Source organism: Berghia stephanieae, chromosome 1, assembly GCF_034508935.2.
Source record: "Berghia stephanieae isolate SIO BIC M18660-M18661 chromosome 1, UCSD_Bste_1.3, whole genome shotgun sequence".
Taxonomy (NCBI): domain Eukaryota; kingdom Metazoa; phylum Mollusca; class Gastropoda; order Nudibranchia; family Aeolidiidae; genus Berghia; species Berghia stephanieae.
Window position 1 is genome coordinate 31,128,132 of NC_088360.1, and position 11,468 is coordinate 31,139,599.

Below are 11,468 nucleotides of genomic sequence, written 5' to 3' on the forward strand. Positions count from 1 at the left end.
TAAACCAGAAAACTCGTCCTTCAAATTTCGACCAATTTTAATGACTCTCATCTTGGCAAAAAATCTCAAACCCGGGACTTTAAGGAAGACTTCGCGAAGTCCCAGGTTTGAAAGTTTTTGCCAAGAAGAGGGTCATTTATATTTGTCGACATTTGAAGGACGAGTTTTCTGGCCAAATTTTTAAATACGCGTTTTCCACAGTACAGCGGTTAATTGGTTAAAAAAGAACGATTTATACTCGCATCCGTAGCGAATGATTCGGGGATAAGAACAATATTGGCAGCTGTGACGGAAATCTCCTTGATTTGGTCCAAGTCGGCAGCCTCTTATGGTTTTCGCACTACTATGTTATGACGATCGACCCAATCAGCAAAGTCTGGTCCGCATTCGTGCACCGTCGCAAACCTGCGGGTAGCATCGTCACAACACACCGTTCGACTAGATGCTCTGCCGTCTCGGGTTCTTGCCCACAGCGTGGACATATTGGACAGGTAGTAAGACCCCACCGATGAAGCGCAGTGGTCGTGAGGCAGCTCCTCGGCCGAAGCCGATTCGCTGTCACCCAGTGTCTCCTCTTACTTGTATTAAAGCCTGGCACCTTCTCACCAAGCTTAGAGGAGGTTACGTCCCCGCCCCCACGAGGGATTGAATTCGTCCAAACCGACTTCCACCTCGTATGTGCAGCTCTGTTCGTAGTCAGGGATTCTGCGTACAAGGGTTGCCGGGACTTACTTCGGCTCGAACGGGGGCAAATTGCAGAGCAGGGAAAACTACAGTTCTTGCAGTTCTCAAAGACTTTTATCGACCCACAACTACTGAACGATCCATCACTGCCTTGACCTCACGGAAGTCTCGAGTTTAATATTCTTCTTACCAACAGCAGGAAAATCGTCACATTTATTTGTAACGGCTATGTGGTCTAGTGGTATGACACTCGCTTTCGGGTCGAAATGGTCCTTGGTTAGAGCCTCGCTCGGCGCATAGTTGAGTCCTTGGAAAAGGCTCTTTACTCACAAGATCGTACCGTACTCAGGTGTAAAATGAGTACAAGGCCGTTAACCGTGTTGTCTCTGTCAGAGATCCGGGGCTATTCCCGTCTTCCTTTGGAATAGACCCTAAAGACAAATTTTCACTTGGGGATGAATAAAGGGAATTTAATTTAATTTAATTTATCTATTTATTAATATCGCCTAACAGGCCGCATGTCTCTTTCTAAATGTTACGTGTTGCTATTGGCCAAGGACCCTTTTTTTTAAACGCGTTGAGTACGTTTAGTGGTTATTGCGCTATATAAAGTATGTTTTCCAACATGCTTTCTGTCTTTATCTTGGAATGAGATTACTTGATTTTGACATGGCCCTGGCCGGATAACCTGGCTGAGAGGGAAACAGTTAAATGTATATATTATCTATGATTTGTAAACATTTGAGTGTATTCCTCTTAGTGGGGACCTGTGCTTGTGTCTGGATGAATATTTTAGGTGATCTCAAACTAAGTACTTTGATGGTGTGCTCTTGGAATCTACATCTGCTTCCTATTGGATCCAATTTCCCCTTGTCTTACCTTTTCTTTTGTGTTTTAATTGTAATTCTAGAACTTTTAAACTATCCCATTTTCTTCCTTTTAACTGGCGCCGATATTACCTTAATGTGTTGCTAGCGCCCTAAAACCCATATAAACAAACAAAGCAAGGAAAGACGGCGATTTGTTTTGGTTTTTTTATTCATATTTTAATTATTGTCATCATTTGGAATACATAGCATTTATATTTAGAATCAAATCGCCTTTGCCTAGAACAATGCTTTCAAAATCTAGCGGTGCCTAAATGAGTCAATAAAATGTATAGTAAAATAAAGGAAGTATCTGAAGTACTTGACGAAGGCCAAAAGCCGAAACGTCGTTTACATTGTTTTGTATCTTTTCTAATAGTCATTTTACTCCCTTTATTTTATTATACAATGCTTTCATAATGGCTTGCTCCTGAATAGGAATCAAAAGTCTGATGTCACGTCCGCCCAGCATCAAGCAGCTTGGTTCTAAACAAAGAAAATCGGTACTCTTTATTCTTCATGCTGGCTAGAACCTTTTCACATGTCATGTGATCTGAATGTATAAGAGTCAAAACATGATCAGATTTATAATAATTTTCTCCTCTGGATACACTTTTATACTCGTATTTCATAAGGGTGGTGATGGAGATAATGGCGTCCGCAATTGTTCTGATAGTTTAGAACCGGTTACTTGGCGTCATTACGAGGGAAGTGACGTCACAACTGTTGAACCCTATTGGTATACCTTTGATTTTATTGATACATCGATATCATTATAAAATGGTATCCGGAGTTATTTGTGTCGTGTCCAGCCATCTGGACATTGAAGAAAACCAATTATGTAAACAGCCCATTCGCTTAAAATCACCCGATGCTTAAAGTACGGGGGAGAAGTAGTCCTTCAGAGCCATTCGGCCCATCGAGCGGGAGTTTATCCCGGTTTATATAGCGTGAAACGGACAATAGCAATAATTGCTTGCTATCCTTAGAATAGGACGCTAGTCTATCGCAAATGTCTTTCCACCAAATCTAACAGACTCAGCAACCCATTCACTTCTGGGTGGATAGGGTGGTCAGAAAAATATCTTGACTGCACCCCGGATCGATCTGGGTCCCTTTGCGTGCCAAGCGAATGCTCTATTGGGGCAACCCTCCCCCCGCCATAAAGTATGGAACTTTTTTAGTCATGTGTATAATTCAATCACGAATGTTTTACACGGAGTTTGAAAATAACTTGAGTTAGGATACAATAAATATAACTTGCCTTTGTCAACACACGCGATAACAACACACAACGTACAACGCAATCAATGGATCAGATTTTATCTAATTAACCATTAGATATCTGACCAATCAAAAAGCAGGATTAGTGACACACCCTCAAACCCACTCGGACAGATATAGTTGGTTGTTTACCAACAATAGAATAAAGGAAGTTGACATCATTTTTCTATTTGTACTTGTTGTTTTGACCGCTAGGTGTGTGATTAGTTCTCAATAGATTCCCTTCGTTAGACAATAAACGTTAAAGGTTACACGTAATTTTGTTTTGTGGTGGTACGATAGAACAGGCGTGTAGAACTAATGAATATTTTACTTAAACACATACCATTGATGGTAATACCGTGTAGATTCCTAAGTTTAACACTAACTGCCATTGTTACATTTGGACGGCTGTGCGAGATAATCAGCCTAGCCTGGGAACCCAACTTAAGACCGCCGTTCCCCAATCAAGGCAGGCTGATTTTTTTGGGATTATTTTTTTCCCAGTAGTTTTTTATCTATTTTGTCTGGCACTGTTTCATCGACACCTTCCCCGATTCTTGTCTTCTATCTTGGTGAAAACTGCAGGATGTGAGACCAGGCTGGAGGAAGAGTATATCCCCACAGGTCAAAGGTCAAATTCAATTCACATCAAAGTCTCTATTGTGCTATAGCCATCATGAATGACCCTTGACCCATTTTCCTCATCCCCAAAGAAATCAAAGTCCGTGCTATATCCATCCACACTTCTTCCAAGAGATTTTGGGCTATCTCGTTGTTTGTAGCTGGTTGTTATGACCGGATATTGATCCGTGGATGGGCCGTTCAGCTTTAAATTGTCCAATTGAATTATGCTTGAACCGTTTTTACGGCTCGATCTCTGAGAACAGCAGCCAGTCCAGATAAAACCTAAAACGTTTTTGTTTAACACGAGTATTATGGAAATATAGAGCCCGAGGCAGAACTGGGCGATTACAAACGCAGTTCTCATGGCAGGGAGTGATGTTTGGAACGCTATGGCCGCCAAAGTCCAAACAAAAAACACAAACAAAGACGACCGGAAGTAAAAGTGAACGTGTCGTTCATCGGACTCATCGGTTTCTAAATCTGCATTGTTACTGATGGCTGAGTAAGTCAACAAATACATCAACAAACAAATGGCCACTGAAATAATTAGAGGTATGTAAAGAGCTAGCCACATGGCTGTTGGTGACGTCATAAAACACAGGGCAACTGATCCATATCCTATTTGTGAATGTGTTCGATCCAAAGACGTTGATATTGCGATTACAATAGTCACAACTACTAGAGGTAATACCATAACTAAACAGCAATATTTGCTGAACGTTTTACAATCTTGAGTAATATCTACGGATAGATGCATTGTGTTGAACACCTTGTAAAGGTGGTAAGAACTCACTACCAATGCCACAAATAAACACAAAGAGAAATAATGAGCTAGAATCCCCATTGCTGTACACCATTGACTGTAATACGGCACGTTGTATCCTACACATATTGCCGTTTGACACAGCGCCAAAGAGAAAATGACAACCATGTTGTTTTTCCGAGGTAGCGATCTCATCGGAGGCAGGATTAAAATTATAAAACAAATCACTAAAAGCACTGCTGAGATTGGGAGCAACATCATGGAACACAGAATCTCAGCAGAAGTTCTCCGTTGGCTATTTCGGTTAAGCTTAATCAAGAAAGTCGACAGGCACACAGAGACGGTTCCATCCAGGTCCCTGAAAAAGTCATCCTCAGACAACATCTCTCTCTGCCATGGAATCTGTAGCTTGTCACCGTCTGCCTTGAGAGAGACGTACTCTGATGGCAACAGACGTACTTGTGGACATGTGAGTAATTTGGACACGCGGATCACTGGTGGTGACGTGAGTCTGGCGTGTTCTTGGACAGGATCTGGTGTTGTGGTCCCGACTCGAATGATACCATCTGGGGTGTGGAAATGGGGAATGGATGGAAACAGTTTGACGTGTTAAATGCAAGTGTCGAAAAGGTCTAGGAATCAGTAAATAATTCAGCATGAATTAGCTTTAAGTACTTATTTAAGACGAACGAATGTGCAAAACACATTAAAATCTGGTGATCAAAACGGACCTAAATATTGGTGTTTTAGAAGGACTGAAATCATAGCCAGAATCAAGGAAAAATGACCAAGGCATCATTAACAGTTGGGCATGTATGATAAAATCTGAGAGCGAATTTTAAAGAAATTAAGATGTATGAAAGCAACGAAACTATTATAGGATCATGACAGCACACGCCATTGACAGGTCATTTTTTTCTCTATTGACAACAGATTATCACGTGATATTTAATGTCATAACACGCACGTAAAGGTGGCCATTTGATATCAAAGGATTGACACGTGTCAATACAAAACCTTTTGCTGGATCAAATTGTCACATTCCGACCGTTATGTTGTGTGAGTATTTATGTTGGCGTCAGGACGTAAACCATTTTGATTGGTTGATTTGGCTCCACACATCCACGTGACCTTTCATTCTGCTACAACTGATAAATGACTCAAATAGCAACTCATCCATCTTTACATTTCTGTCGACGTCTCCTCATTTACAGGTCTGATAATCCAAATTGTTAGTTATAGCCTCATTGTTGTCATGGAAATACTCTCTCCACGCAAACTATAATTTTGTCCATGACAACAATGTTAAATCAAACCCACAATTGCGTTCGGTTATCAGACCTGCTAAAATGTGCACATTGGTTTTATTATTTTTCTATTCACACATTAATTGCACTGAAGTTTGAAATCACGTTAGGCATTAAAATTTTAATATATTATTTTTAAAAAACAGTGTTGGGAGTTAAAATTGTCCAGCCCATGTTTAAGTTTTGCCAACGAACAAAGAATTACTGGCAAATCTAAAAATTATAAAACTATTTTCACAGATTGATATACGAGTAACTTGTAAACCTTTTATAAACTAAGGGTAATTCTATCATGTTATAACCTGTTGTTGTTCTCTTATTTTAGTTCTGGCGCTTTTTGACAAATGATTATAGAGCTATAACAAGGCGTCGATCACGTGACTAAATAATCATTCCCATACTTCATGAGTAGATTTTATGGCCTCTTTTTAAAAAATAATTGTCACCACTTTGGAAAATAATGAACTGTTTTAACCTTACAGTAAATGTTAAAGATATGTTTGCCATTTAGACATGCTCTATCTATCCAGGGTCTTTGTTTCTATTGGCCACAGACAGAAAATGCGAAAAATAACATAAACTTTATTCCACTGGGCAAAAATGTTTATAATAGCTTCGACAAAGAACAAAATACCAAATAACCAATACTGAGCTTTTATATAACGCAATACCCACTAAACGTGCTCAAAGCGCTTTACAAACGGTCCCTGACCAACAGCAACACGTAACACGTAGAACGAGACACGATGCTTATTGGACGATAATACAAATTATTATTTCGACAGAGACAATGCTGTTAACGGCCAGATACTCATTTTACACCTGAGCACGGTGAGAGAATCTGAGTAAAGAGCCTTTCCCGGGAACTCGACAATGCGCCGAGAGAGGCTGGAACCCAGGACCTTCCAATCCGAAAGCGAGTGTCATACCACTAGACCACATAACCGCACTAGCCAAACACTGTACGTTTCTTGCTCAAAATATTTCTTCAGCCAAAAACAAAAATATACAAAATTACAATGAGACAGAGTGGCTCAGCGGTACGGTCTTTGCTTGGTACCCGAAAGGTACAGAGTTCGACTACCCGTCAGCGCGCTACCCGTCAAGCTGTGTGGCCTTCAGCAAGTCACCTAGCCTTAGCTCACTTTGCGGCGCTGCACTGCGGCTGACGCCTGGGTTATTCTAGTCATCCCTTGGAATAGATCCTAGAGAAATAATTCCCATTAGAGATTAATAAAGGGAATTTATTTTTTTTATTTATTTTCTTTTTCATACCTAATACATCATTTAAAATCCTGACAGATGATAAAAACAAATATTTGACACGTGCCAAACTTTATTTTTGGAAGCTTTTGATTCAAGTTGGGGAAAAAGATGTTCTTATGGGTTTGGTGTCGGAGTTAGGAGATTATCTACAAATGATAGGATTAAGGGATTATCGTAATGGGTTGATTTATGAATGGAATGTTATTTGGCCATTAGGGGGGATTACGTTAATTTATAGCAATGACGTTCTCTGGGTTGGTTGGTTGGATGGACGGAATAATAATAATAATAATAATAATAATCTTTATTGTCCAAATTAAAGGCAATTCATGTGAGGTAAACAATGCTCAGTTTGGTTCATGGTATGAACATCAACACATTTACAAATACAGACACAGCCATACACGAACATACACGCTTGCACATTGTTTCTACACGTGTATACAAAAGAAATGAGCGTACATACAAACACATATACATACATACATACATACATACATACATGCAGACATACATACAAACCAGCATATCATCGTATATGCATGCCTACATTCATACATACATACATACATACATACATACATACATACATACATACATACATACATACATACATATATACATACACACAGACACACACACAGACAGATAGAACGATACGATATATTTGCTGGGACAGCAGATAACCATATTATAAATATAGTGTCTTATATTAAGAAGAAGATGGCAATGATTGTGATGATGATGATGATGATGATGATGATGATGATGATGACTACGATAATGATGATGATGATGATGATGATGATGATGATGATGATGATGATGATGATGATGATGATGATAACGACGGCGGCAATGTCGATGATGATGATTCACGACACTGCTTCTCGTTATTTTCATTGGTTGTCTCATTTTTCCACAGAAGATTTGTTAATTAATTTTATGGCGGTTGGAATGAAGGTTGTCTTATGTCGATTTGTCCGACATTTTGCTTCTAGATACCGTCTTCCGGAGCGCAGAAGTTGGAATTTTTCGTTCAGCGGATGCCTCTTTTCGTTGATAATGTTAAAAGATTTCTTCTCAACTGCATTAATATAAGTTGTGTCAAGGCTTCTAAGGTCTGTGTTAATTATTTTTGAAGCCTCTCTGAGGGTTCTATGTAGTTTGGATTTTTCTTTTGTTCCACAACTTCCATACCACGTTGTGATGCCAAACGAAACGATACTCAATATTAATGACTTGTAGATTTGTATCATGGTCTTTCTGTTCACATTGAAAGACCTTAATTTTCTGAGTATATACAAGCGCTGGTTACATTTTTTGATGACATTGTTGGTGTGCGATTCAAATCTTAGACTGTTATCTATAATTACACCAAGGTATTTAAACGTTTCAACAGTTTCAACCGCCTGATTGTTAATTTTTGTTATTTGTCTTGCTCTTTTTCCTATTTTTCTGTGATCAAACAGTTGTTCCTTTGTTTTTGTTACACAATGATGTACACGCAATGATGATGATGATGATGATGGTGATGATGATGATGATGATGATTATGACGATGATGATGATGATGATGATGATGATGAGGATGATGATGATGATGATATAATAATAATATAATAATAATAATAATAATAATAATAATAATAATAATAATAATAATAATAATAATAATAATAATAATAATAATAATAAACAATAATAATAATAATAATAATAATAATAATAATAATAATAGTAATAATAATAATAATAATAATAATAATAATAACAATAATAATAATAATAATAATAATAATAATAATAATAATAATAATAATAATAATAATAATAATAACTAATAATAATAATAATAATGAGTTCGATCTCCCACCGCTGCGCTGTGTGGCCTTGAGCAAGTCACCTCGTCCTAGCTCAAATTGTGGCCCTGCGCTGCGGCTGACGCCGGGTTATTCCAGTCTTCACTTAGAATAGACCCTAGATACATAATTCCCCTATGGGACGAATAAAGGGAATTCTATTTTTATTTTGTTATTATTAAAGTAATGAATAAATAAATTAATTAATATATGAATGTATGAATAATAAATTAATTAATTGAATAAAAGCAAATGATAGAAGGACAGAATCAATGAAATTAGACTGTGTGAATAAACAATCGTATTACCTTGTCTTCTCCTCATGAAATTTTTAGAGTTAATTTTCAGACAATGTGTTGAGAAGTGACGCAAATGCCGTCCAGAGGGGTTGACGAGATACCAGGGAATAGTCACGGGAAAGCTCTGAAAATGGAAAAAAAAAAACTTGGGCTTGAGATTTATATAAGCGCAATATCCACTAAACATGCTGAAAGTGCTTTACAAAGGGTCCTTGACTAACAGCAAAAGTAACATGCAGAAAGCGACGTGACGCCTAATACAAATGTTTTTTGACTGAGACAACGCTGTTGACGGCCAGGTACTCATTTTACACCTTAGTGCAGTGAGAGAATGTGAGTAAAGAGCCTTTCCAAGGGCTCAACTATACGCGGAGCGAGGCTCAAACCCAGGACCTTCCGATCCGAAAGCGATTGTCATACCGCACGACCACATAGCCGCACAAACGATGAGAACTTGCTTGAAGTTCCAAGTATAACAAATCAATAATCCAGTAACATTTATTGACGAATAGACAGGCAAGCTACAGACCATACTTAAATGTGCTGAGGCAATATTAACGCGTCTAATGCTTACATATTTAAAACAAATGAAAAAACACGTATTATAAATGTTGACCAGAAAACTTGTCCTCCAAATATCATTGCATTCGATTAAAACAACCCTAATCTTGTCAAAAATTCCCAAGTTTGAGAATTTTCGCCAAGATTAGGGTCATTTAATCGTTAGTTTTTTGATGGACGAGTTTTCTGGCCAAAATTTTAAATACTTGTTTTTTGTTTTTGTTTTTTTGGGGTTTTTTTTTTTGAGAGTACCTCAGAGTGGGTAGGGTCAGAGAGATCCAATTATAATCTGGTATTTGTAGTGTTTCAATATTCATAACGTCGCCTTGTTTACATTCTCTCTGCTATTGAAGTTGAAATACGTTTTGCTTTAAACGTTGTGTTCAGTCCAGTCTGGTGTGTTGGTTGGACACAATGAACCCTGGCATTGAGTAATGTTAATACCTCCATTCCAACCCACCTCTAATGACACGTTCCATTGATAATTAACTATATGTAACACGTGACGTCTGAGAGACAACAGGGCTCGTTGGAGTTTTGTCTGGTTTATTGGTTTGACACATTTAAACAGTTCTATTAATATGCATCTACATTCCAACTGTCTAATGATACGTTCCATCGATAATTGACAAGGTGACGTCATAAGGACAACAGGGTTTGTTGGAGACGTGTCTGGTTTGTTGGTTTGACACATTGAATTTTAGCATACAGGTCTATTAATATCTAAATTCCAACCCATCTTTAATGACACGTCCCACCGATGATTGACAATGTGACGTCATAGGGACAACAGGATTTGGTTTGTGTCTGGTTTGTTGATTTGACACATTGAACTCTGGCTAACAGTTCTATAAATACTTCCATTCCAACCCACCTCTAATGACACGTTCCATCGATAACTGACTATATGAAACACGTGGCCCCTTAGGGACAACAGGGTTCGTTGTAGATGTGTCTGGTTTGTGGGTTTGACATATTTAAACTTAGTTTATAGGTCTGTCAACATTCCAACCCACCTCTAATGACACGTTCCATCGATAATGACATTGTGACGTAATAGGGACAACAGGGTTCGTTGTAGATGTGTCTGGTTTGTGGGCTTGACACGTTTAATTTTGGGTCTATTAATATTCCAACCCACCTCTAATGACACGTTCCATCGATAACTGATAATGTGACGTAATAGGAACAACAGGATTTTTTTGTAGATGTGTCTGGTTTGTGGGTTTGACACATTTAATTTTAGGTCTATTAATATTCCAACCCACCTCTAATGACACGTTCCATCGATAACTGACGATATGAAACTCGTGACGTCTAAGGGACAACAGGATCTGTTGGAGACGTGTCTGGTTCGTTGATTTGACACATTTAATCCTGGCATAGAGGACAATTCCATTGATGGTGGAATGGCTACAGCTTCCCTGGTCGGTGCTCATGTTGAAGGAGACAGACAAATCCTGATGAGAGGATTTTAAACAAAATCATCAGAGGTTTAAATCCTTTTTAATGAACAAAAGGGAGCAAGAAAATATATGTAGAGTAAAACAAAATGAAGATATGATTAGATAAAATAAAATAAGTTGAACTTTATTTATCGACTTCTGGAAGTTTACATTGGATATTGCTATAGATTGATAATTTTAGAAAAATAATAATATCAAGCTAATACTGATTTAAAAAGGTAACTATGGTGACACAGAAATAAATAAACAAAAAGCCTGAAAAAAACTAAACACAAATAAAAAGATATTTCATAGCTCCCGAATTCACTTGACCTCAGTCTCTCTCTCTCTCTCTCTCTCTCTCTCTCTCTCTCTCTCTCTCTCTCTCTCTCTCCAATATATATTATAAATATATATCTTCTCTCTCTCTCTCTCTCTCTCTCTCTGTGTGTGTGTGTGTGTGTGTGTGTGTGTGTGTGTGTGTAGAGCAATAAAAAGTTTTCAGAAAACAAATTCTATTGTACA

The 11,468-nt window shown here is 38.0% G+C and overlaps 1 protein-coding gene across 2 annotated transcripts in view; it reads right to left on the reverse strand.

Moving 5' to 3' along the window:
* Window positions 1–1,704: 1,704 nt before the first annotated feature.
* Window positions 1,705–11,468, reverse strand: part of LOC144971705 (uncharacterized) — a 22,709-nt gene continuing 12,945 nt past the window's right edge. For both annotated transcript variants that reach the window (XM_078912787.1, XM_078912782.1), the window contains exons 5-7: window positions 10,767–10,958; window positions 8,947–9,061; window positions 1,705–4,769 (exon numbers count right to left, since the gene is read on the reverse strand). In XM_078912787.1, coding sequence (XP_078768913.1) covers window positions 3,460–4,769; window positions 8,947–9,061; window positions 10,767–10,958 — 1,617 coding nt within the window. In that variant the 3' untranslated portion in view covers window positions 1,705–3,459. The remainder of the gene's footprint in view (window positions 4,770–8,946; window positions 9,062–10,766; window positions 10,959–11,468) is intronic.